The sequence below is a fragment of the Pleurodeles waltl genome, chromosome 8, assembly GCF_031143425.1.
Source record: "Pleurodeles waltl isolate 20211129_DDA chromosome 8, aPleWal1.hap1.20221129, whole genome shotgun sequence".
Classification (NCBI taxonomy): Eukaryota; Metazoa; Chordata; class Amphibia; order Caudata; family Salamandridae; genus Pleurodeles; species Pleurodeles waltl.
The window spans coordinates 680329678-680357589 of record NC_090447.1 but is presented as its reverse complement, the minus strand read 5'-3'; the positions used below and the strand labels follow the sequence as shown (position 1 = coordinate 680357589).

Below are 27912 nucleotides of genomic sequence, written 5' to 3'. Positions count from 1 at the left end.
GTGCAGGCTTTGTTACTGGCCTCAGAGTGACAAAGGCACTCTCCCCATGGGGCCAGCAACATGTCTCTGGTGTGGCAGGCTGCTGGAACTAGTCAGCCTACACAGACAGTCGGATAAGTTTCAGGGGGCACCTCTAAGGTGCCCTCTGTGGTGTATTTTACAATAAAATGTACACTGGCATCAGTGTGCATTTATTGTGCTGAGAAGTTTGATACCAAACTTCCCAGTTTTCAGTGTAGCCATTATGGTGCTGTGGAGTTCGTGTTTGGACAGACTCCCAGACCATATACTCTTATGGCTACCCTGCACTTACAATGTCTAAGGTTTTGTTTAGACACTGTAGGGGTACCATGCTCATGCACTGGTACCCTCACCTATGGTATAGTGCACCCTGCCTTAGGGCTGTAAGGCCTGCTAGAGGGGTGTCTTACCTATACTGCATAGGCAGTGAGAGGCTGGCATGGCACCCTGAGGGGAGTGCCATGTCGACTTACTCGTTTTGTCCTCACTAGCACACACAAGCTGGCAAGCAGTGTGTCTGTGCTGAGTGAGAGGTCTCCAGGGTGGCATAAGACATGCTGCAGCCCTTAGAGACCTTCCTTGGCATCAGGGCCCTTGGTACTAGAAGTACCAGTTACAAGGGACTTATCTGGATGCCAGGGTCTGCCAATTGTGGATACAGAAGTACAGGTTAGGGAAAGAACACTGGTGCTGGGGCCTGGTTAGCAGGCCTCAGCACACTTTCAATTGTAAACATAGCATCAGCAAAGGCAAAAAGTCAGGGGGCAACCATGCCAAGGAGGCATTTCCTTACAGAGGCTACTCCTCCCCAGCCCCAACACCTTTTTCCAAAGGGAGAGGGTGTAACACCCTCTGAGGACGTCCTTTGTTCTGCCTTCCTGGGCCAGGCCTGGCTGTACCCCAGGAGGGCAGAAACCTGTCTGAGGGGTTGGCAGCAGCTGCAGTGAAACCCAGGGAAAGCAGTTTGGCAGTACCCAGGGCTGTGCTAGAGACTCGGGGGAGCATGGAAATATCTGCCCAATGCCAGAATGGCATTGGGGTGACAATTCCATGATCTTAGACATGTTACATGGCCATGTTCAGAGTTACCATTGTGACGCTATACATATGTAGTGACCTATGTATAGTGCAATGTGAAATGGTGTCCCCGCACTCAAAAGTCTGGGGAATTTGCCCTGCACAATGTGGGGGCACCTTGGCTAGTGCCAGGGTGCCCACACACTAAGTAACTTTGCACCCAACCTTCACCAGGTGAAGGTTAGACATATAGGTGACTTAGAAGTTACTTAAGTGCAGGGGTAAATAGCTGTGAAATAACGTGGACGTTATTTCACTCAGGCTGCACTGGCAGGCCTGTGTACGAAAGCTCCCTATGGGTGGCAAAAGAAATGCTGCAGCCCATAGGGACCTCCTGGAACCCCAATACCCTGGGTACCTCAGTACCATATACTAGGGAATTATAAGGGTGTTCCAGTATGCCAATGTGAATTGGTGAAATTGGTCACTAGCCCGTTAGTGACAATTTGGAAAGCAGAGAGAGCATAACCACTGAGGTTCTGGTTAGCAGAGCCTCAGTGAGACAGTTAGGCATCACACAGGGAACACATACATATAGGCCACAAACATGAGCACTGGGGTCCTGGCTGGCACGGTCCCAGTGACACAAACATACCGACATAGGGTTTTCACTATGAGCACTGGGCCCTGGCTAGCAGGTTCCCAGTGAGACAGTGAAAACATCCTGACATACACTCAAACAGGCCAAAAGTGGAGGTAACAAGGCTAGAAAGAGGCTACTTTCTCACAGGAGAAACCTGGCACTAGACCAATCCCCTTCTAGGGCTATTAAGAGTCTCCCTCTTGGGTGGGTCCGTAGCTTCTACAGGCAAGACTCCAGCAGGACTCCTTTCAGTTTACTTCAACTTCTGGCCACTGGAACCTCTAGCAGTGGGTGCAGTCTTGCATTTTTTTTGTCCGAGCATCAGACCCAGGGTTGACACTTTGCAAGCCACATGAAATGGGTTCAATTAATTTGATACATTTAACAAGACTCACCCTGCTAGAAAAACATGTCAGTCTCCAGAAGCACATACTTTCCCAAAAACAGACAGAACACAATTTAAACCACTTAAAATCAAGTTTTGTAACAAACACTGCAGCCTACTTACAGATTGCCCCTTCTTGTGCTTTCGCCTGTAGAGAACAGTCCAATTTATTTGTCGAGGATTTCTCTTTGAGAGGAATGCAGACTCACATTTTGCATTCAAAAATTGGAAAACCTTTTGAAAGAAAAAATATAATTAGATAACAATTTATTGTTATGGGTATATAGTACATAAGGAAGGTTGCTCCGACCTTTACTATGCTGAGGGATATTTCTTTATCCATGAACACTTTCCAGAGTCACTGATCTAAAGAACTCAAGTTGTACACAATGTAAACCCTGTGAATAGTAGTGATTTTCTAGTGAGCATACTGTAGGAAAGTACTCTTTTTGACATTGTTACCCCCACCTGCTGTCTGCTTTGACTGTTCACTGGGATCCTGCTACCCAGGACTCCAGTGACTGCTCTTCCTTCTAGATGTGGTTGCTTAGGACTTAGCACTCCACACAATTGTCATACTAATGCCCCCATACAAATTCCTAGGGCTTCCACATGGGCTACAGCACTTACTGTGCTGCCCAAGGGAGCCCATACAAGATGGGTCTGCAGGCCTCCTGTTGCAGCCTGCGCCAAAAGGTGCATGCACCCTTTCACTACAGGTCACTGCACCGGGTCACATTCATCCCTATTTCAGGCCCTCCGAGCCCAGAAGGCAGGATGCAGGTACCTTTGTAAGCTGTCAGCCATTAACTCCATCTCCATTTCTCTGGACTGCATAAGTGCAGGAAGCTAGCCTGGTGTGTGGTGGGTACCGAAGGTACTTGCACCTTGTCCTGGTATCCCCTATTAAAGTGTAGGCAGTGTCTAGAAGCCAGGCTTTCTAGAGATAGCTGTGGACGAGTAGCCAAAGGTTATCCAAGACACATGCAAAACCACTGTAGTCACACAGCACTTACCCGCATGAAAGAACTCAGTTGAAGAAAAATAAAGGTACGAAAATAAAAAGGTACTTTACTTTTAGCACAAACCACCACAAAATACTAGACAGGTGACCCCCACCTTTAGGAGATAATACACTAAATATATACACACTAGCAATCAGAAATGGGCATAGAAAAGGTTAGGAAAGTGTCCCCAGTAATAACCAATAGTGACCCTAGGGTGAGCATAAACCATGCTTAAAAATGGAATGTGAACAAGGTACCCACATGTAAATAAGTGAAATGTGCAGAGGGGAGCTGGGCGTACTGAATAACCACAAAGGTAACTAACAGTACTCCCCCATCGACCAGGAATGCAGGAGCAACACACTGGATTTTCTTAAACTACCCAAAAAGGAGGAAAAGAAAAATAAGAGGACTGCAAGGAAACCAGCGGTGTATTCCTGAAGACCTGTGGAGAGAGGGGATCAGTCCAAGAATCAGTGGCATCCAAGAGTAGGAGAAACGACCCACCCAACTGGATGCAGGAGTTGGTCGACAGTGATAAACAGGTGAGCACTGCAGCCCCGGAGCTAGAGAAGAGTCCCAGATGGATGCAGATTTACCACGCCAGAAGGAAGATTGCAGTCTGGTGTGTGTGCAGGGTTTCCAACAACACATCTTGGCAAAGGCAAACTCGCATTTACTGGAAAAAGAGGTGCTGCTGGGGACCAGCAAGGCCCAGGAGGACTCTGACTAGGAGGGGGTGTGTAGGGGAGTCACATGGGATCCTCTGTGTCAGAGTCCACAGGAGCAGAGGCAGCACCCACAGGTGTTTTGAGAGGACCACAGGAGTCGCAGAAACCCACGCTGCACTACAGGAGTGGATCCCACACTGCAGGAGAACCACACATGAGGCTGGGATTTTGCATGAAGGAGTGCTGGAGCTGCATGTAGCCAGAAGATCCCTTGGAGATTTAAACAAGCCTTGGCAGCTGCAAGAAAGTGTATGGGGTACTGTCTGGCATGGGAAGGCAGAGGCATACCAAAGTTGGACAGTTGGCAGAGGGCCACTTCAGACCACCACCCGTGATGCAGGATCCATGCAGCTCAGCAGGAAAGGGGATTGACACATCCAGTTGTTGCTTGTAGGTGACTGGGTGCAGTGAAGAGACTCCTTCACTCCAAGGGAGTTGCAGCCTGAGGATGCACGGCGGGGAAACTGTTGCAAAGCTGGCAGGCACTCTGGACCCTCCAGGAACCAACAAGCTGCAGGTCTGTGAGCAAGACTCTTCTGAAACACTGTTTCCAGTTGTGGTTCTGGGGGCCAGAAGTTGAAGCAGGGGTTGCAGGAGTCCTGCTGAATTTTGTGAGCCGAATCTGAGGGCCCACCCAAGAGGGAGACCCTAAATAGCCCTAAAACGGTGGGAGAAGGGCACCTAACCAAGTAGGCACCTATCCATCCTGATCTCACCTGCCTGGCCACTCAGATGCTCCCAGAGTTCCCTGCCAACCTTAGAATCAAGATGGCAGAAACCTGACCCTCTGGAGGAGTTCTGTGCACCACCCTGGGGATTGATGGACAAGGGAGTGGTCACTCCCCTTTCCATGGTCTAGTTTCATGCCAGAGGGACTGGGGAGTCCCTGAACAGGAGAAGACTGTTTTATGCATGGAGGGCTCCAAATGTGCCCATCAAAGCAAAACCAGTGGCTTGGGGAGGCTACCCCTCCCCAGCCCGTAACAGATGTTTACAGGTAGAGGTATTACCTCCCTCTCCCAAAGGAAACTTAGTTCTGCCTTCCTGGGTTTGATCAGATCAGGCAGCAGGAGGGCAGAAAACAGTCTGAGGTGTTGCAGCAGCTGGGCTGCTTAGAAAACCCTGTATGACTGGTGGTAGTAATGCTGGGGATCATCTAAGGAGCCTACAGAGTGCATGGAATCTGAATTCCAATACTTGCAACAATATTGGGGTTTGATTCGAACATGTTTGATATTAAACATGCCTAGGTTCGGAGTTATGTAGTTGGACACAAGTGCTGACCCATGTCCAGTACACAAAACGGCATGCCGCACTCAATGTCCAGTAAAATGGGGCTTGAGTTTGTGGCAGCACCTCTGCTAGTGCAGGGGTTCCCCCCACAGGTACCTGCACCCTGCCCTTGGTTGAGAAGGCCTACCACAGGGGTGACTTATTGTAGTGACCTTTAGTGAAACTGGGTGCATGCACCTGGTTCACGCAGTCTGCAATAGCAAGCATGCAACACTCTTTGCATGGGCTTCCCTATAGGTGGCAGAATCTGGAATCACAATGCCCTGGGTACCTACATACCATATACTAGTGACTTAATGGTGGTGGTGGTTGGGGTATGCCAATTGTGTTAAGAAAAAGGTACAATTTAGAGGAGAGCAAAACTGAGGTCCTGGTTAGCAGCATTCGAACTCTGGGGACCACCCTTGGGGTGGTGATGGACAGGGGAGTGGTCACAACCCTTTCCATTGTCAACATTCATTCCAGAACAGTGTCCGGGGGCCTGAACCAGTGTAGACTGGTTTATGCATGGAGGGCATCAAATGTGCCCTTCAAAGCATACCAGTGACTGAAGGAGGCTACCCCTCCCAAGCTAGTCACCCCTATTTCCAAAGGGAGAGGGTGTTAACCCCCCTCTCCCAAAGGAAGTCTTTTATTCTGCCTTCCTCTGAGCTAGAGAAGCAGCAGACACCTGTGTGGGGGTGGCAGCAGTGTTGGCTGCCCGTAAAACCCTGTAAGACTGGTGGCAGCAATGCTGGGGGTCCTCCAAGGAGCCCCTACAGTGCATGGAATCATACTTGCAATAGTACTGGGATAGGATTCTCATGTTTGATATCAAACATGCCCAGATTCGGAGTTACCATTATGTAACAGGACACAGGTAATGACCTATAGCCAGTACACATGTAAAACGTCCATCTGGATTTGCAACTGGACTCTTCAGGAACAGAATCTGCAACTCCAGCAATGACTCTGCTCTGCAACACTTTCTCCTGCTCCTTCCAGCAAGGAGAACATTTCCCTGGCTGTGCTTGCTCTGAGGGTGACGAGTCTTCAGCCTACACAAGCAGCAAGAAGGGCTCTCCCTTGGAGTGAAGCAGGCATTCCACTGCCTCTGCAGGTACCAACTGCAACGACAATCTGTGGCATGGATCTTCTCTCAGAAGCTGTGTATCCTGCATCATGGGTGGTGGTCTTGAGTAGTCTTTTTGGTCCTCTGCCAGCTGTCCAACTTTGGTGGAGGTAAGCCCTTGCCACAAAGGACAGTACCCTGCATCTCTTTCAGCTACCAAGCTTTGTAGGCACCTCCAAGGAATCTTCAGGCTCCATGTAAGCCCAGGCCCTCCTTCCCTGCAATGCACAGCCCTCTGCATGCTTCTGTGACGTAGGGCCTTTCTCCAGTTGTGCTCCCGAGACTCCTTGTTCCTTTTCCAGTGAGTCTCCTGTTGGGGCTGCCTGTCTAATCCCCCCCCCCTCCCACACTCTCCCCTTGCTGGTCCCAGGCAGCTCCATTTTTGCTTCACTGCGACTTCTGCTGTCCAGGCTTGTTGGTAGGATTTTCACACCACTTACCGACTGGATGTGGACCATAGACTGCATCCTCCAGGACTGCACTGTAGTGTAGTCCTACAGTCAACCAACCCCTACAACCACAGACCGGTGGGTAGTGAATTCTGCCTGCACTGGACATTTGTGGCTTCTGGACTTTTCTATTGCTAGTCACACTGTTTTCTATTGCCATTTATGCCAATTACTGATTACTGATTACTAGTGTACAGAGTTACCTCCTATTGGAGGATTTCCTCTAGTACTTTTTGGTAACTGTCACTTAAAGATACCTTTGTTTTTATAACTGAGTTCATGTGTGCAAGTGCTGTGTGACTAGTGGTATTGCATGAGCTTTGCAGGTCTCCTAGACAAGCCTTGGTTGCTCGCTCATCCACAGCTACCTCGAGAGCCTGGCTTCTAGACATTGCCTACACTTCACTAGGAAGGGATACATGGACCTGAAATGAGTGGATACCACCACAAGTGCTCACCAGGCCAGCTTCCTACTATAGGACACTGGTCTGGTTTATAGTGGGTACTTACACCAAGTCGTTATCCCTTATTAGTGAAATGTAGTAGTGTTCTAGCAGCTTAGGCTTATAGAGGTAGCTATAACAGAGCAGCTTAGGCTGAACTAGGAGACATGCAAAGCTCCTGCAATACCACCATAGTTACACAGTAATTATACACAAGTAAAGACAATATTAAGTATTACCAAAAATAAACTTATTTGGGTGACTACCAAAAATATCGGAGGCAATACTCCTTCTGGAAGCAAGTACACAATACATACACTAGACAAAATAAGGCAAGTAATCAGACACAGGATAGTGCAAACAATAGGAAATGCTTCTGTAAGGAAATGCCTCCTTGTCATGGTAACCCGACATTTTGCCTTTGCTGATGCCAAGTTATGATTTGAAAGTGTGCTGGGACCCTGCTAACTAGGACCAAGCACCAGTGCTTTCCCTAAACTGTACCTTTGCCTCCACAATTGGCACAACCCTGGCACTCAGGGAAGTCCCTTGTAACTGGTACCCCTGGTACCAAGGGCCCTCAGGCTAGGGAAGGTCTAAGGGCTACAGCATGTCTTATGCCACCCTGGGGACCCCTCACTTAGCACATACACACTGCTTGCCAGCTCGTGTGCTGGTGGGGAGAAAATGACTAAGTCAACATGGCACTCCCCTCAGAGTGCCATGTCAACCTCACACTGCCTGCGGCATAGATAAGTCACCCCTCTAGCAGGCCTTACAGTCCTAAGGCAGGGTGCACTATACCACAGGAGAGGGCATAGGTGCATGAGCACTATGCCCCTATAGTATTTAAGCAAAACCTACGATATTGTAAGTGCAGGGTAGCAATAAGAGTATATGGTCTGGGAGTCTTGTCATACACGAACTCCACAGCACCATAATGGCTACACTGAAAACTGGGGAGTTTGGTATCAAACTTCTCAGCACACTAAATGCTCACTGATGCCAGTGTACATTTTATTGTAAACTACACCCAGAGGGGATCTTAGAAATGCCCCTCAAAACATACCCGACTTCGTCTGGGCTGCCTAGTTTGCCAGCCTGCCACACACCAGACATGTTGCTGGCCACACTGGGAGTGCCTTTGTCACTGTGGCCAGGAACAAAGCCTGTACTGGGTGAGGTGCTTCTCACCTCCCCTGCAGGAACTAACATCTGGCGGTGAGCCTCAAAGGCTCACCCCCTTTGTTACAGTGCCACAGGACATCCCAGCTAGCGGAGATGCCTGCCCCTCCGGCCACTGCCCCCACTTTTGGCAGCAAGGCTGGAGGAGATGAGGAAAACGAGGAGTCACTCCCCAGTCAGGACAGCCCCTAAGGTGCCCTGAGCTGACCCTTACTTTTAGAAATCCTCCATCTTGGAGGATTCCCCAATAGGATTAGGGATGTGCCCCCCCCCCCTCCCCACAGGCAGGCGGCACAGAGGGTGTAGCCACCCTCAAGGACAGTAGTCTTTGGCTACTGCCCTCCCAGACCTAAACACACCCCTAAATTCAGTATTTAGGGGCTCCCAGAACCGAGGAAGATAGATTCCTGCAACCTAAAGAAGGACTGCTGACCTGAAGCACTGCAGTGAAGACTGATACGACAACTGATTTGGCCCCAGCCCCACTGGCCTGTCTCCCTACTTCAAAGAAAACTGAAACAGCGACGCATCCAACAGGGTCCAGCGACCTCTGAAGCCTCAGAGGACTACCCTGCATCTAAAGGAACAAGAAGCTCCCGAGAACAGCAGCCCTGTTCAATAAACTGAAAGTTTCTGAAACAAAGAAGCAACTTTAAAGACCACCCATTTCCCGCCGGACACGCAAGACTTTCCACTCTGCACCAGATGCCCCTGGCTCGACCTGCGGAAAACGAACTACAGGGAGGACTCCTCGGCGACTGAACCCGTGAGTACCAGAGTTGACCCCCCCCCCCCCCGAGCCCCCACAGCGACACCTGGAGAGGAAATCCAGAGGCTCCCCCTGACCGCGACTGCTTGTAACAAGGAACCAGAAGCCTGGAACCAGCAGTGCACCTGCAGCCCCCAGGACCTGAAGGAACTGAACTCCAATGTAGGAGCGACCCCCAGGTGACCCTCTGCCTAGCCCAGGTGGTGGCTACCCTGAAGAGCTCCCCCCGTGCCTGCCTGCATCGTTGGAGACCCCCGGGTCTCCCCATTGATTCCTATCTGAAACCTGACCTGTTTGCACTCTGCACCCAGCTGCCCCTGTGCCTGCTTGTATTCCCCCCCCCCCCCCCCCGGTGCCCTACAAAAACCCCCAGGTCTGCCCTCCGAGCACGCAGGTACTTATCTGCTGCCAAATAAGAACTGGGGCACCCCTGTTTCCATTGAAGCCTACGTGTTTTAGGCACCTCTGACCTCTGCACCCAACCAGCCCTGAGCTGCTGGTGTGGTAACTCAGATGTTGCCTTGAACCCCCAATGGTGGGCTACCTTGGACCCAACTTTGAACCCTGTGAGTGTTTTACTTACCTGTGAACTTAATTACGTACCTCCCCCAGGAACTGTTGATTTTTGCACGGTCTCCACTTTTAAAATAGCTTATTGCCATTTTTGTCAAACTGTACATGCTATTGTGATTATTCAAAGTTCCTAGAATAACTGAGTGAAATACCTTTCATTTGAAGTACTACTTGGAAATCTTGAACCGGTGGTTCTTAAAATAAAGAAATGAAAATGTCACTTACCCAGTGTACATCTGTTCGTGGCATCAGTCGCAGTAGATTCGCATGTTTTGCAATAGCTCGCCATGTGGTGTTGGGCCGGAGTGTTACAAGTTGTTTTTCTTCAACGAAGTCTTTCGAGTCACGGGACCGAGTGACTCCTCCTTTTGTCTCCATTGCGCATGGGCGTAGACTCCATCTTAGATTGTTTTTCCCCGCAGAGGGTGAGGTAGGAGTTGAATTGTAGTAATAGTACCCATGCAATGGAGTGACTAAGTATGCACCTATTTAAGGTTGAGATGATACATATATAAATAGTTGAAGGTAACTACCAAACTGCTACAGGCTCCCGGGGAGGCGGGTGGGCACATGCGAATCTACTGCGACTGATGCCACGAACAGATGTACACTGGGTAAGTGACATTTTCAGTTCGATGGCATCTGTCGCTGTAGATACGCATGTTTTGCATAGACTAGTAAGTAGTTATCTCCCCAAAAGCGGTGGATCAGCCTGTAGGAGTGGAAGTAGTCTGAAATAATGTTCTTAATACGGCTTGACCTACTGTGGCTTGTTGTGCGGATAACACATCTACACAGTAGTGCTTGGTGAATGTGTGAGGCGTGGACCATGTGGCTGCCTTACATATTTCTTGCATTGGGATGTTTCCTAGAAAGGCCATGGTAGCACCTTTCTTTCTGGTTGAGTGTGCCCTTGGTGTAATGGGCAGCTGTCGTTTAGCTTTAAGGTAGCAGATTTGGATGCATTTAACTATCCATCTGGCTATACCTTGTTTTGATATTGGGTTTCCTGCATGAGGTTTTTGAAATGCAATAAATAGTTGTTTAGTCTTTCTGATGTTTTTTGTTCTGTCAATGTAATACATCAATGCTCTTTTGACATCTAATGTATGTAGTGCCCTTTCAGCTACGGTATCTGGCTGTGGAAAGAACACTGGAAGTTCCACTGTTTGATTTAGATGGAACGGTGAAATAACCTTTGGCAAAAATTTAGGATTGGTCCTTAGGACGACCTTATTCTTGTGTAGTTGTCTAAAAGGTTCCTGTATTGTAAACGCCTGAATCTCGCTTACTCTTCTCAGGGAAGTAATGGCGATGAGAAATGCCACCTTCCAGGTTAGGAACTGTATTTCGCAGGAGTGCACGGGTTCAAAAGGTGGACCCATAAGTCTAGTTAGGACAACATTTATGTTCCATGAAGGAACAGGTGGTGTTCTTGGTGGTATAATTCTCCTAAGGCCCTCCATGAATGCTTTAATGACTGGTATCTTATATAGGGAAGTTGAATAGGTAGTCTGCAGGTATGCAGATATTGCTGCAAGGTGTATTTTAATGGAAGAGAAAGCCAGGTTAGATTTTTGTAAGAGAAGCAAGTAACCCACTACATGTTCTGGAGTTGTGTGTAATGGTTGTATTTGATTAATATGGCAGTAGCAAACAAACCTCTTCCATTTACTTGCATAGCAGTGCCTGGTGGATGGCCTTCTGGCTTGTTTTATGACATCCATACATTCTTGGGTAAGTTGTAAGTGCCCGAATTCTAGGATTTCAGGAGCCAGATTGCTAGATTCAGCGATGCTGGATCTGGGTGTCTGATCTTTTGGTTGTGCTGTGTCAACAGATCTGGCCTGTTGGGCAATTTGATGCAGGGTACTACTGATAGGTCTAGCAGCGTTGTGTACCAGGGTTGCCTTGCCCAAGTTGGTGCTATTAATATGAGTTTGAGTTTGTTTTGACTGAGTTTGTTTACCAGGTAAGGAAGGAGAGGGAGAGGAGGAAAAGCGTAAGCAAATATCCCTGACCAGTTCATCCATAGGGCATTGCCTTGGGACTGTTTGTGTGGGTATCTGGATGCGAAGTTTTGGCATTTTGCGTTCTCCTTTGTCGCAAACAAGTCTGAGGTGTTCCCCAGAGTTTGAAATAAGTGTTCAGAATTTGGGGGTGAATTTCCCATTCGTGGACCTGTTGGTGATCGAGAGAGATTGTCTGCGAGATGATTTTGGATCCCTGGTATAAATTGTGCTATTAGGCGAATTTGGTTGTGAATTGCCCAACGCCAAATCTTTTGTGCTAGCAGGCTTAACTGCGTGGAGTGCGTCCCCCCTTGCTTGTTTAGATAATACATTGTTGTCATGTTGTCTGTTTTGACGAGAATGTATTTGTGAACTATTGGTTGGAAAGCTTTTAGTGCTTGAAAAACTGCTAGAAGTTCTAGGTGATTTATATGCAGTTTTGTTTGATGTACGTTCCATTGTCCTTTTATGCTGTGTTGATCGAGGTGTGCTCCCCACCCTGTCATGGAAGCATCTGTTATTACGTATTGTGGCACTGGGTCTTGGAAAGGCCGCCCTTTGTTTAAATTTATGTTGTTCCACCACAGAAGCGAGAGGTAAGCTTGGCGGTCTATTAACACCAGATCTAGAAGGTGACCCTGTGCTTGTGACCATTGTGATGCTAGGCACTGTTGTAAGGGCCTCATGTGCAGTCTTGCGTTTGGGACAATGGCTATGCATGAAGACATCATGCCTAGGAGTTGTAGTACCATCTTTGCTTGTATCCTTTGTGTTGGATACATGCGTTGTATGATGGTGTTGAAATTTTGAATTCTTTGTGGACTTGGAGTGGCTACTCCTTTTGATGTGTCTATTATGGCTCCCAGGTATTGTTGTACCTTGCGCGGCAGAATTTTGGATTTTGTGAAATGGACGGTGAACCCTAGTTTGAAGAGGGTTTGTATATGATATGATTTGTGTGATTTGAGCACTCTATTAACGAATGGGCCTTGATTAGCCAGTCGTCTAGATATGGGAACACATGTATTTGCTGCCTTCTTATGTGTGCAGCGACTATCGCTAGACATTTGGTAAAGACTCTTGGTGCGGTTGTTAATCCGAAAGGCAGTACCTTGAATTGGTAATGTATTCCCTTGAATACAAACCTTAGGTATTTCCTGTGCGATGGGTGTATTGGTATATGGAAATAAGCATCCTTGAGGTCTAAAGTTGCCATGTAGTCGTGTAGTTTTAGCAATGGCAATACTTCTTGTAGTGTGACCATGTGAAAGTGGTCTGATTTGATGAAAGTGTTCACTACTCTGAGATCTAGGATTGGTCTCAGCGTTTTGTCCTTCTTTGGTATCAGAAAGTACAGTGAGTAAACTCCTGTGTTTATTTGTGTGTTTGGCACTAATTCGATTGCATTCTTTTGCAATAGTGCCTGCACTTCTATCTCCAGGAGATTGGAATGGTGTGTTGTCAAATTTTGTGCTTTTGGTGGTATGTTTGGAGGGAATTGTAGAAATTCTATGCAATAACCATGTTGGATAATTGCTAGAACCCAAGTGTCTGTAGTGATTTCCTCCCATGCTTTGTAATAATGACTTATTCTTCCTCCCACTGGTGTTGTGTGGAGGGGGTGAGTGACATGTGAGTCACTGTTTAGTAGTAGGGGTTTTGGGGCTCTGAAATCTTCCTCTATTCCTAGGGAATTGCCCTCCTCTATATTGTCCCCGAAAACCTCCTCTATACTGTCCCTGGTAACTGGACGGTGTTGCTTGTGAGGTGCTGGCTTGTGTGCTCTGACCCCGAAACCCCCCTCGAAAGGGTGTTTTACGGAATGTGCTGTAATTGCCTCTGCTCTGCGGGGAGTAGAGTGCGCCCATGGCTTTGGCAGTGTCCGTATCTTTTTTGAGTTTCTCAATCGCTGTGTCCACTTCTGGACCGAACAGTTCTTTTTCGTTAAAAGGCATATTGAGAACTGCTTGTTGAATCTCTGGTTTAAATCCAGACGTTCGGAGCCATGCATGCCTTCTGATAGTTACAGATGTATTAATTGTCCGTGCAGCTGTATCTGCAGCGTCCATGGAGGAGCGGATCTGGTTGTTGGAAATGGTCTGTCCCTCCTCAACCACTTGTTTTGCCCTATTTTGTAAGTCCTTGGGCAGATGTTCAATGAGAGGTTGCATCTCGTCCCAGTGGGCTCTGTCATAGCACGCAAGTAGTGCCTGGGAGTTCGCGATGCGCCACTGGTTTGCAGCTTGTGCTGCGACTCTTACCAGCTGCATCGAACTTGCGGCTTTCTTTATCTGGGGGTGGTGCATCTCCAGATGTGTGGGAGTTGGCCCTTTTCCTAGCTGCTCCTACAACGACAGAGTCTGGTGGCAGCTGTGTAGTGATGAAAACCGGGTCTGTAGGAGGCGCCTTATACTTTGTCCACCCTTGGTGTGATTGCCCTACTTTTGACCGGCTCCTTAAAGATTTCTTTTGCGTGCCGGAGCATACCAGGGAGCATAGGCAGGCTTTGGTATGAGCTGTGGGTGGATGAGTGTGTTGAATAAAAAATCATCCTCGACCTGTTCTGAGTGGAGGCTTACGTTGTGAAATTGTGCTGCTCTAGCCACCACTTGAGAATACGCGGTGCTGTCCTCTGGTGGAGATGGCTTCGTAGGGTATGCCTCCGGACTGTTATCTGACACTGGGGCGTCGTATAGGTCCCATGCGTCTTGATCTTGGTCACCCTGGCTTATGGTGGTGTGAGCTGGGGAGTGTGACGGAGTTTGTGCTGGTGAGACGTTAATCACGGGCGGAGGAGAGGGTGGTGGGGTAACTCTTTTCACCACTTTTGGTTGTGGTGTCTGTACAGTTTGGAACTCCAACCTTCTCTTTATTCTAATGGGGGGGAAGGGTGCTTATTTTTCCTGTCCCCTGCTGTATGAAAGTACGCTTTTGCGTATGGTCCACATCAGTTGATTGTAGCTCCTCCTCAAACCTATGCTTTTGCATTTGGGAGGTTAGCGAGTGCTCTTCTGTATAAGAGCCTGAAGCTGGGTCGCTTGCAGTTTGTTTCGGCACCAAAACCCTGTCTGCGTGTTTTCAGCTCCGAGGTGACTTTTTTCTTTTTCGGGGCCGAAACCTCTCGGCGTCGATCTTCTTCGGTGCCGCTGTCTCGGCGTCGAGCCGTGTCCACACCGGCATCTCGGTGTCGAGGCTTGTCTCCAGCACTTTCTCGGTCCCGAGAAGGCTGCGTGCCGGTGTCTCGACCGGAGTCGGACGATCTCGGCACTGTTTGGGCCTTTTTCGGTGCCGACGGTCGGTCACCGAATTTATGGGTGGAGCCATGGCCTGATGGCAGTGGCGTCCCCTGGGCCTTGTAAATCTTCCTCTGTGTGGTTTTCGACGTCTTACTCACGGTTTGTGTATCGTCGAATCCTTCGGAGTCAGAATCTTGGATCGAGAAGGTACCTTCCTCTTCTTGTTCCTCGAACTCTCGGTGGGCTGTCGGCGCGGACGCCACCTGAAGTCTTCTGGCTAGACGGTCTCTGAGTGTTTTTCGGGACCGGAACGCACGACAGGCCTCGCAGGTGTCTTCACTGTGCTCAGGTGACAGGCACAGGTTACAGACCAAGTGTTGGTCTGTATAGGGGTATTTATTGTGGCATTTGGGGCAGAAACGGAACGGGGTCCGTTCCATCGGCGTTCTTCAGCACGCGGTTGGGCCGACCAGGCCCCGACGGGGGATCGAAAAACTACCCCGAAGGGCACCGGAGCTCTTTGATGCGGTGTTGAATCTAACTACGCCGATCCCGAACGCAACAATACCGACGAAAATCTTCCGAAATTAGCTATCTTTCCGTTCCGAAACTCGGAGCGACAGGAACACGTCCGAACCAGATGGCGGAAAAAAAAACAATCGAAGATGGAGTCGACGCCCATGCGCAATGGAGACAAAAGGAGGAGTCACTCGGTCCCGTGACTCGAAAGACTTCTTCGAAGAAAAACAACTTGTAACACTCCGGCCCAACACCAGATGGCGAGCTATTGCAAAACATGCGTATCTACAGCGACAGATGCCATCGAACATATATTTTTCTATATAAAAACCTATTGGCCTGGAGTAAGTCTTAAGAGTGTGTGTTCCTCATTTATTGCCTGTGTGTACAACAAATGCTTAACACTACCCTATGATTAGCCTACAGCGACCACACCACCACAAAATAGAGCATTAGAATTCTCTTTTTGCCACAGTCTTACCTCTAAGGGGAACCATTGGACTCTATATACTATTTCAAAGTAAGCAATAGTGTGCAGAGCCAACTTCTTACAGCTATAGAACGCAATGGGAGAAAATAGGTCTAGGGGTAACAAACCATATACTAAGTGGAATGCGAATCACAAATTCCACCTAGACAAGTGTAGTGTAGAGAATTGCTGGGAGTGTAAGAATACAGTAAAAGTAAAATAGCCCACCCCAGAAAAGCAGGAGTAAGGTACTGCAAGTTTCCTTAGGACACTACAAGTCGTGATTAGAGTTATTGCAAGATACCAAGCAAGACTGCAAACAAATGGTGGATTCCTGGACCTGAAGACCTGCTAAGGAAGGAGACAAACTCCAGAAGTCAAAAGAAGTTCCAGGAAGGATAAGAGCCCCTGACAATGCAGAAGAGGGTGCAAAAGAAGAATCCCAAGTTAAACGAAGACTGCAGAAATGCACCCAGGGAAGAAGTCAGTGGGTTCCTGCGTGATGCACTGGGTGTCCCATGAAGAGAAGTTGGATGCAGGAGAGTTTTGGTGCTGGATTCTGCCAACAAGCCTTGGTTCCAGCAAAGTCACGTTTTGTGTCAAAGTGGTACTTCTGGAACCAGGAGTGACCTGGGGGCCTCAACTCTGAGGAGGAAGAGGGGGCTCTCTGCACTTCAGATCCCTCAGACCAACAGCTAAAACCCACCGAGTCCCAGGACACAGGGACAAAGGAGGTGCAAAATGCAGTTGGTGCAGCACTACAAAGGAGGGTCCCATGCCACCGGAGTTCAACTCAGTGAGTTGAGCATCGCAGGATAAAGTGCTGGGGACCTGTGCACGAAGGAATTTTGCAAATAGTGCAGAAGCCTCAGGAGGTGAAGACGATGCGGTGCACAGGGGTACTGTCATTCTCAGGGAAGGTAAATTCTTACCTCCCCCAAATTGGGACAGCAGGACCTCAGGTCGATGGGGTCCACCCTGTGTTCCAAGGAGCATGCTCGTCACCAGGAGAGCAGTCCAAGAGAACCGGTCGATGACTTAAAAGGTGCCTGCTTGAGCAAGGGAGCACCTCCGTCACTTCACAGGAGATTTTCAGTCTTTCTGGTGCAGGTTGAAGACTGTCCTCAGAGCATGCACACTGGAAAATGTTGCAGTCTGGAGCTGAAGTTGCAGAGGAAAAGTAGCCCTTCTGGATTCTTTGCTGCTGTTACAGCAGTTCCTGGAGCAGTCTGCGGTTGATCCAAGGTCAGAGGATTAAGTAGCAGATGCAGAGGATTTCTGCTGGAAACTTGCAAGTAGAATCTGAAAAGAACCCACAGGAGAGACCCTAAACATCCGAGAGTTGGATTGGCCACCTTATCAAATCGGGACTTATCAGGAGGGGTCTCTGACGTCCCCTTCAGCTCTGGCCACTCAGACCTCCAGAATGTCCCCACACCTTGGAAAGCAAGATGGCTGAAGTCTGGGACACTGAAGGAGCTCTGGGAATCACCCCGGTGGTGATGGTCAGGGGGAGTGGTCACTCCTTTCCTTTGTCCAGTTTCATGCCAGAGCAGGGACTGGGCCTCCCTGAACTGGTGTACACTGGCTTATACAAGGAGGGCACCACCTGTTCCCTTCAAAGCATTTCCAGAGGATGGGGAAGGCTACCCCTCCCCAGCCTGTAACACCTATTTCCAAAGGGAGAGGGGGGGGTGGAACACTCTGCTCCCAAAGAAAATGCTTTCTTCTGCCTTCCTGGGACTGAGCTGCTCAGACACCAGGAGGGCAGAACCCTGTCTGAGGTGGAGGCTGTAGCTGCATTGCAAGCCTCAGTTGTTTGGCAGTACTAGTGGCACATGGTGGAGCCCCCAGGATCCATGGAATTGGCTCCTCAATACCAGATTTGGAATAGGGGACAATTCTATGATCTTAGACACCTTACATGGTCATATTCGGGGTTACCATTGTGAAGCTACATATAGGATTGATCAATATATGTAGTGCACGCGTGTAATGGTGTCCCCACACTCAGTCCCGGGAATTGGCCCTGAACTATGTGGGGGCACCTTGGCTAGGTGTAAAGTTACTAAATGAGTGCACCCTTGTACTAGCAATCATTAAATGAAGGTTAGACATAGGTGACTTATAAGTGCAGTGAAAATGGCTGTGTAATGTGTGCACTTTCACGCACACTGCAGTGGAAGTCCTGTGAAAAGGTTGGTTTGAGCTCCTTATGGGAGGCAAAAGAAATTCTGCAGCCCATAAGGACCTCCTGGTACACCAATGCCCTGGGTACCTAGGTACCATATACTAGGGACTTATAAGGGGGATCCAGTGTGCCAATTGAAATTGGTAAATTGTCACAAGCCTATAGTGACAAATTTAAAAGCAGAGAGCATAAGCACTGAGGTTCTGGTTAGCAGAGCCTCCGTGACACAAGTAAGCACTACACAAACACACATAAGGCCATAAAACTAAGTACTGGGGTCCTGACCAGCAGGATCCCAGAGACAGAAACATACTGACATACAGGTAGACTACAATGCCTTAGAAAAAGACCAGGTGGATATTTACAAGCTGAGACACAGGGAGCAAGCTAGTGGTAACTCCTGACTGTCCTACTAGAGATCCCTTACAAGTAGGAAGCCTCAGCATTTCATGTTGCTGTGCAACACTGCTTTAAAAAAATTACAACTAAGCAAACTGAGTTAACTACATCATAATGCTTTTTCGAAAAGCCATATCTATTTTTTAAAAAGCTTTCAAAGCTAAGTAGTGCTTGGTTCTGCAAGAGCTATTTGGCAATCAATTGTTTTGTGGTGGACAGTTGCAGGAGGAACTGTGGGGAGGGATCAGCAACAATGGTAGGAGTAGGGGCAAGATCATAGACAGCAGGAGGGGGTACTGGAGACCTATATAGAGGTAATGTTCAACAGGAAAAAAACAAATGTATCTGCTGTGGCCAGAGGAAGCTGCACTAGGGCCAAGCATCACAACAAAACACTGAAGCCCAAGGACAAGGAATACTATGCATAAGTACTGCCCATGCAGAAGCAAGGGAATGAGTGGCATGAAAGCCAATCAATGGGTAAGTAATGAGCAGGCTCAAGAACAATAGAATGTTTTTGTAAAACAAAAGTTACGTAGTAAAGTCCATTGGACCAGATCATGAGTCAGCAGCTTCACCTGGCCATGGCGTTCAGATGCGGAGTTGCTCTAGCTACCAGTGGTGCTGAACAGGACACGCATTGAATTCAATGGTAGGTATTTCACTGGTGACAAATGACCACTTGGAGGTTGCATTGCAGTGAACCCTTGAAGGGTGTGGGTTGTGTGGGCCCTGGGACCAGGCCAGTCTTCACTTCTGTAGTAAGTCACTCTACCCTGTATGGTTACAGCCCCCCCCGCCCCACCCACCACACAGGCTTTGCAAACCAGGACCCCAGTGATTGTGTGCTCTCCTCTAAATTTGGTTGCTTTGGTATGCTTTACACCCCGCAACTGGCATACAAGTGTACCCTTGTAAGTCCCCAGTATATGGCACTTACGTACCCAAGGCATTGGTACACCATCTGCATCAACCTCTTATGCTCCTGGCCACCAGAACTGCTGGACTCTTCAGGAAGCGAACAAGCCTGCAACTCCAAGACAACTTTGCCAATTTGCTTCCGACGCCTTCCAGTAAGACTTCAGCTAAACCACAGCAGCAAGAAGATATCTCCCCTGGAGTGAAGGAGTCACTCCATCTGCGGGCCTTATCCACAGGCACCTAAGGAAACATCTGGCTGCTGGGATCTGCTGTCCTCTGGAACAGTCTGGTCCTGCAACAGGTGGTGCTCCTGAGAGGTCATCTTGGTCCTACCTGCCCCCACCCCCAGGCCCTTGCAGGACAATAACCCTATGCACTGCAAGTCTTGCAGCAACTAAGGCTTGACTCCAGCTCTAAGGGATCTTCAGGCTTTAAGTAGCCACTGCCTTCAGCACTTTATCCTTGCAAGGACAGTCTTCTCTGCTGCTCCAGTGACGTGGGACTTCTCTCCAGGTGTGCGGACTGGGCCTCACTGCAGCTTACTGTGCCTGCTGCCACTAGGTTGCCTGTGAGGGGCTGAAACTGCTTCTGCAAAGGGTCAGCATAGACCCCCTCCAAGGGTTGAGTACCCTGGATCTTACTGTCCTCTTCTCTGCAAATCTTCCTTTTCTCAAACTTGCATTTGCCAAGGCCTGTTGGTGGTCCCCTCGACCACTGATCTGCAACCTGGCGACTGACATGGGACATTGCATGACTTCAAAGACCTCTCTGCAGCTCCTGGGCTCCACAGCTGATTTTCCTCCTCCACCTCCCCCCCACCCTCTTTGGGTTACCCCCACTTTTTGCCCATTTGACTGTTCACTGGGATCCTGCTAACTAGGACCCTAGTTAGCATGCACTATTAAAATTGGTTGCTGGAATCCTTTTCACCCTGTATTTGGCATACCGGTGCCCCCATGCAAGTCCCTAGATTATGGTACTTCGGTACCCAGGGCATTGGAGTACCAGGGGATCCCATGTGCTGCAGCAGTTAGAGGCCACCCATAGGGGACCCATGCAAAGTCTTCTGCAGGCCTGCCACTGCAGCCTGTGAAACTGGTGCATGCACCTGTTTTCACTACAGGCCACTGTACCAGGTCACTAAGTCAGTCGCCCTGAAAGCAGGCCCTCAGGAAGAGCGCAGGTACCTGTGTGAGGGCACCCCGGCACTAGCAGAAGGTGCCCCCATGAACTCCAGCTCCATTTTCCTGGACCGAGTGCGTGAACACCATTTTATACATGTACTGACATAGGTCACTACCTACGTGCAGCTACATAATAGTAACTCCGAACCTGGGCATGTTTGGTGTCAAACATGTCAGAATCATACCCCAATACTGTTGCAAGTATGATCCCATGCACTCTGGGGGCTCCTTAGAGGACCCCAGCCTTGCTACTACCAGTCTGAAGTGTTTTCCAGGCAGCCCAAGCGGCTGCCACCCCACGAACTGTTACCTGCCCTCCTGCTGCTTGATCTAGCCAAGCTCAGGAAATACAGGATTTTCTTTGGGAGAGAAAAGTAATACACTGCCCCCACACTCCCTTGGGAAACCTGTGTGACTGGCTTGGGAGGAGGAGCCTCCCCAAGCCACTGGTTTTGCTTTGAATGGCACATTTGGCCCACTCTGTGCATTAACCAGTCTATACCAGCTCAGGGACCCCCCCAGTCCCTGGGGCAAAAACTGTACAATGCAAGGGAGTGACCACTCATGTGCTCTGAGTTCCTCTAGAGCAGAGGTCTTCAAACTGGGGGGCGGGCCCCCCTTGGGGGGCCTCAAGTGATCCCGGGGGGGGGCGCCAAACTCTGGCTAAAAAGAAATATTATCCAGATAACATGCCTTTGTTTTAAGCAGAAGCAGGTTATTGCAGTTTTAAAAAGGTAACAGTACTTAACTGCAATGTTTAAATAGGTTTAGTCCTATTTAAACATTGCCATCTTTCTAAAATAATTGTGAAAAATTCTGAGGGGGGCCCAATGTGTTTTTTTTTCAACTGGGGGGGCGCAGCATTAAAAAGTTTGAAGACCACTGCTCTAGAGGATCCCTGGGTTCTAGCATCTTGAATCAAAGGATGGCAGGGAACTCTGGGAGCGTCTGAGTGGCCAAGTAGGTGACATCAGAAGCACTTTGATAGGTAGTCACTTAGTTAGGTGACCAAGCCCACTCTTGGCTATTTAGGGTCTTCCTCAGGGGAGGGTCCTCAGATTCCCCTTGCAAGGTTCCAGCAGGACTTCTCTGCAACCTACACATTGACTTCTGGGCACTGGAACCACAACAGGACCCTCAAGAAACCAACAATCTGCATCCACGAAGACTTCTTGCAACATGGTTTCCATGCTTCTGCAACATTTCTCCAGCTGTGCATCCTCTGAGGGAGGCAACTGAAGTCTATGAGAAGTAATCTTCCTTGGAGTTGAGTAGTCACTCCCCTGCATCTGCAGGCACCTACTGCAATGATGACCAGCTGTATGGTCTCATCCTGAGCTGCATGGATCCTCCATCACAGGTGGCTGTCTGGCATAGTCCTCTGCTAGCTAACCAACTTTGGAGATGAGCCTTTGCCTTCTCATGCAGGATAGTACCACTGTGCACCTCATCTTGCAGCGGCCACAGCTTCTTTGCATCTCCTCCAAAGGAACTTCAGGCTGCATGCAGCTCCAGCCCACAGCACTCCTTCCTGCAACCCACAGCGTGGTTCTCCTGCAACATGGGATCCTTTCCTGTAGTGTTGTGTGTGCACATTCAGAGACTTGCGTCCCCATCCTGTGCGATTCCTGTGGGTGCTGGCTGATTCTGTGGGCCCACTAAGGGTGACCCGTGACTCCATTCCTGGGTTGGGTCCTCCTGGGCCTTGCTGGTCCTTGGCAACACCACTTTCTCCACCAACCACAATATTTGCCTATGCCAAGGTGTGTTGTAATCTCAGCAGACACTAGTCTGCAATCTTCCTTTTAACATGGGACATGGCCAGCATCCTTCGGGAACTCTTCTCCAGCTCCACCACTGCAATGCTGACTTCATCACCAACCAACTCCTGCAAGTACAGCTGGGTGGGCAGTAGCTCCTACTCATGGACTCTACTGTGACACTTGGACTTTGTCCCCCTCTCTCTACAGGGGAACAGTCTTGACTGGTCGTCTTTTCGTTTGTCCTTTTGGGTGGTTTGGGGGAAATCTCCTGCTTTCCTGGTCACTGGGGGTACTGTTACTTCTGTACTGTACAATCTGTGGCTTTCTAGTACTCCAGCTCCCCTCTACACATTACACTTACCTAAGTAGGGGAGGTCTTCTTTGCATTCCTTTTTAGTGTATGGTCCGGCCTCCCCCTAGAGCAGGGTTCTTCAAATGATCAATGGGCAGGGTTCTCCAGGACCTCACCAAAACAAGCATGCTAACAGGGCTTTGGTTAACCCCTTCTGTGCCCAGGACGTAATGGTTACGTCCTGAGGCACAGTGCTGCTGTGCCCAGGACGTAACCATTATGTCCTGTGCACAGAGCCCAGAGGGAGCGCTCTCGCTCCCTCTGTGGGGTTCCCCCCCCACCCCAGGGATGGAAGGGGAAGCCCTTCCCCCTCCCACCCCCCGACCCCCCCCGTGACGTCAGCACGCGTGCTGATTAGTCACAGGGTCTCCCCCATCGCGCGGAAAGCAGAGCTTCCAGCGTGATTGAAAAAGAAATGCTTTTGCATTTCTTTTTCAATCCCATGGGGGAGGCCCCGAGAGGCTTCAAAGGGAAGGAAATGTATTTCCTTCCCTTTGAAGTCTCTCACAGGTTTCAAAAGCCGGATTGCTTGCAATCCGGCTTTGGAAACCCCACTAGACACCAGGGATTTTTTTTTTTTTTTCAGTGAAATTGGCAAAAGGGAGCGACCCCTTGGGCAAGGGTCGCTCCCGGGGGGGGCATTTTTTTAGGAAGGCTTTTTCTGCCCCCCCCTGGGGGCAGATTGGCCTATTAGGCCGATCTGCCCCCGGGGGGGCAGAAACCTCTAGGCACCAGGGATCTTTTTTTTTTTTCCTTTTTGTTATGTTTTCTTTTTTTTTTTTAGGTGTGGAGCGACCCCTTGGGCAAGGGTCGCTCCCCTAGGGGGCAAATTATATTTAGGCCATTTCTGCCCCCCTTGGGGGCAGATTGGCCTATTTTGATGAGGCCAATCTGCCCCCAAGGGGGGCAGAAACCATTTGACAACAGGGAGTTTTTTTTTGCGTGAATTTCATGCAAGGGGAGCGACCCCCTTAGGCAAGGGTCGCTCCCTGGGGGGGGGGGGGGGGATTATTTTAGGCCATTTCTGCCCGCTTTGGGGGCAGATCGGCCGATTTTCGGTCAATCTGCCCCCAAGGGGGGCTGAAACCACTAGGCACCAGGGATCTTTTTTTGCGCCGTCACACAAGGGGAGCGACCTTGTAGTCAAGGGTTATTTTAGGCCATCTCTGCCCCAGATCGCCCTATTGGTATTAGGCCGATCTACCCCCCAGGGGGGGCAGAAACCTCTCGGCGCCAGGGCAATTTTTTTTTTTGTATTTTTTTTTGTTGTTTTTTTAGAGATGGGCAGCGACCCATCAGGCAAGGGTCGCTACCCTGGGGGGCAAACTGTTTAGACCATTTCTGCCCCCCTTGGGGGCAGATTGGTCGATTTTAGGTCAATCTGCCCCAAGGAGGCAGAAACCACTAGGCACCGGGGATTTGTTTTTTGGCGCCAATGTCACGCAAGGGGAGCGACCCCGTAGGCAAGGGGAGCGACCCCGTAGGCAAGGGGAGCGACCCCGTAGGCAAGGGGAGCGACCCCGTAGGCAAGGGGAGCGACCCCGTAGGCAAGGGGAGCGACCCCGTAGGCAAGGGGAGCGACCCCCGTAGGCAAGGGGGAGCGACCCCGTAGGCAAGGGGAGCGACCCCGTAGGCAAGGGGAGCGACCCCGTAGGCCAAGGGGAGCGACCCCGTAGGCAAGGGGAGCGACCCCGTAGGCAAGGGTCGCTCCGGGGGGGGGGGGGGGGGGGGGGGTTCGGGGGCAAATTTATTTTAGGCCATTTCTGCCCCCCGGGGGGGGGGGGGCAGAAACATGTAGGCGCCAGGGCAATTTTGTTTGTTTTTTTTGTTTTTTTAGAGATGGGGAGCGACCCATCAGACAAGGGTCGCTCCCCTGGGGGGCAAACTGTGTTTAGACCATTTCTGCCCCCCTTGGGGGCAGATTGGTCGATTTTAGGTCAATCTGCCCCAAGGGGGCAGAAACCACTAGGCACCCGGGATTTGTTTTTTGGCGCCAATGTCACGCAGGGGGAACGACCCCGTAGGCAATCGTCGCTCCGGGGGGGGTGGGTGGGGGTTCAGGGGGCAAATTTATTTTAGGCCATTTCTGCCCCCCCTGGGGGCAGAAACCTCTAGGCGCCAGGGCAATTTTTTTTTTTTTTTTGTTTGTTTTTTTAGAGCTGGGGAGCGACCCATCAGACAAGGGTCGCTTCCCTGGGGGGCAAACTGTATTTAGAGCATTTCTGCCCCCTTTGGGGGCAGATTGGTCGATTTTAGGTCAATCTGCCCCCAAGGGGGCAGAAACCACTAGGCACCGGGAATTTGTTTTTTGGCGCCAATGTCACGCAGGGGTAGCGACCCCGTAGGCAAGGGTCGCACCTGGGCAGGGGGGGTGGGGGGTCAAATTTATTTTAGGGCATTCCCCCCCCCCCCTGGGGCCGGCTGAGCTAGAGGCCAAAATCCACATGTAGGCACTTTGCAAAAAACACCTGTTTTCTGTGAAAAAATATGTTGTATCCACGTTGTGTTTTGGGCCATTTCCTTTCGTGGGCGCTAGGCCTACCCACACAAGTGAGGTACCATTTTTATGGAGAGACTTCGGGGAACGCTGGGTGGAAGGAAATTTGTGGCTCCTCTCAGGTTCTAGAACTTTGTCACCGAAATGAGGAAAAAGTGTTTTTTGGGCCAGATTTTGAGGTTTGCAAAGGATTCTGGGTAACAGAACCTGGTCAGAGCCCCGCAAATCACCCCATCTTGGATTGCCCTAGGTCTCTAGTTTTCAAAAATGCGCTGGTTTGCTAGGTTTCCCCAGGTGCCGGCTGAGCTAGAGGCCAAAACCACACGTAGGCATTGTTTTCTATGAAAAAATGTGATGTGTCCACGTTGTGTTTTGGGCCATTTCCTGTCGCGAGCGCTAGGCCTACCCACACAAGTGAGGTATCATTTTTATCGGGAGACATGGGGGAACGCTGGGTGGAAGGAAATTTGTGGCTCCTCTCAGATTGTAGAACTTTCTGCCACAGAAATGTGAGGAACATGTGTTTTTTTTGCCAAATTGAGGTTTGCAAAGGATTCTGGGTAACAGAACCTGGTCCGAGCCCCACAAGTCACCCCATCTTGGATTCCCCTAGGTCTCTAGTTTTCAGAAATGCACAGGTTTGGTAGGTTTCCCTAGGTGACGGCTGAGCTACAGGCCAAAATCTACAGGTAGGCACTTTGCTAAAAACAGGTCTGTTTTCTGTGATGTGTCCACGTTGTGTTTTGGGGCATATCCTGTCGCGGGCGCTAGGCCTACCCACACAAGTGAAGTATCATTTTTATCGTGAGACTTGGGGGAACATAGAATAGCAAAACAAGTGTTATTGCCCCTTGTCTTTCTCTACATTTTTCCCTTCCAAATGTAAGACAGTGTGTAAAAAAGACATCTATTTGAGAAATGCCCTGTAATTCACATGCTAGTATGGGCACCCTGGAATTCAGAGATGTGCAAATAACCACTGCTTCTCAACACCTTATCTTGTGCCCATTTTGGAAATACAAAGGTTTTCTTGATAGCTATTTTTTACTCTTTATATTTCAGCAAATGAATTGCTGTATACCCGGCATAGAATGAAAACCCACTGCAGGGTGCAGGTCATTTATTGGCTCTGGGTACCTAGAGTTCTTGATGAACCTACAAGCCCTATATATCCCCGCAACCAGAAGAGTCCAGCAGACGTAACGGTATATTGCTTTCGAAAATCTGACATTGCAGGAAAAAATTACAGAGTAAAAGTTAGAGAAAAATGGATGTTTTTTTCACCTCAATTTCAATATTTTTCTTTTTCAGTTGTTATTTTCTGTAGGAAACCCTTGTAGGATCTACACCAATTACCCCTTGCTGAATTCAGAATTTTGTCTACTTTTCAGAAATGTTGCGGTTTCTGGGATCCAGCATTGGTTTCATGCCCATTTCTGTCACTGACTGGAAGGAGGCTGAAAGCACAAAAAATCGTAAAAATGGGGTATGTCCCAGTAAAATGCCAAAATTGTGTTGAAAAATTGGGTTTTCTGATTCAAGTCTGCCTGTTCCTGAAAGCTGGGAAGCTGGTGATTTTATCACCGCAAACCCTTTGTTGATGCCCTTTTCAGGGAAAAAACCACAAGCCTTCTTCTGCAGCCCATTTTTCCAATTTTTTTAAAATAAACGAAATTCACTGTTTTTTGGCTAATTTCTTGGCCTCCTTCTGGGGAACCCACAAAGTCTGGGTACCTCTAGAATCCCTAGGATGTTGGAAAAAAAGGACGCAAATTTGGCGTGGGTAGCTTACGTGAACAAAAAGTTATGAGGGCCTAAGCGCGAACTGCTCCAAATAGCCAAAAAAAGGCTCGGCACAGGAGGGGGGAAAAGGCCTGGCAGCGAAGGGGTTAAGCTGGTTAAGTTGGAAAAATAAATAAGCAGCAGTAAATCTTTTAATGGGCCATTACTAATGTGTAAGGTCTTTTATATCCAAAAATGGGAGTATGCGTCAAAAGGGAAGAGACTCCAAACACTCTTGAAAACCCCATCCATAACCACACGGTGGACAGTTACACATTAGCAACACCAGCCTGAGCAAACCTTGTTTGGTGGAATGTATCTGATTGCATTTTAAAAAAAGCAACAACTTAACTGCAGCATTTAAATTCAGGACATTTGAACACTGCCACTATATTAAGATTATGAACAATCCGGAGAGGGCCCCGATGATATTTTCCCTACAGGGGTACAGCATTAAAAAGTTTGAATACCACTGCCATAGGGTCACTTGCTTTATTCACCCCTGCATTATAATGTAACCTTTTCTATGCTTATTACTGTTTGTTGTGTATATAATTAGTGTATTACTAACCTATTTGAGGGTTGCCTCTTTAGTGGTATTGTGGGACCAAAACTAAGTACCTTTATTATTAAAAACTGAGTGTTTTCATGAAGTGCTGTGTGACTATAGTGGTTTTGCATGAGCTTCGCACGTCTCCTAGATCAGCCTTGAGTGCTCATCCACATCTACCTCTAGAGACTGTCTTCTAGACCCTGCCTACACTTATAGGGGATACCTGGACCTAGTATAAGGTGTAAGTACAATAGGTACCCAACACACACTAGGCCAGCTTCGTACAGTAGCATAGTAGGAAATATGGTCTTGAGTTTCCTTTTTTACTGAGAAGTTTCTTTGAAACTATTTTTCAACAGGTTTAGATCCACAATTTGCACACAAAAATTCGAAACCAGTTATAACTC

General features: G+C 49.0%; 1 protein-coding gene across 1 annotated transcript in view; it reads right to left on the bottom strand.

Moving 5' to 3' along the window:
- The window catches only part of RPL24 (ribosomal protein L24), a 192409-nt gene that overhangs the window by 135417 nt on the left and 29080 nt on the right, over positions 1-27912 (bottom strand). Inside the window, exon 3 of the mRNA XM_069204798.1 lies at positions 2190-2300. Coding sequence (XP_069060899.1) covers positions 2190-2300 — 111 coding nt within the window. The remainder of the gene's footprint in view (positions 1-2189; positions 2301-27912) is intronic.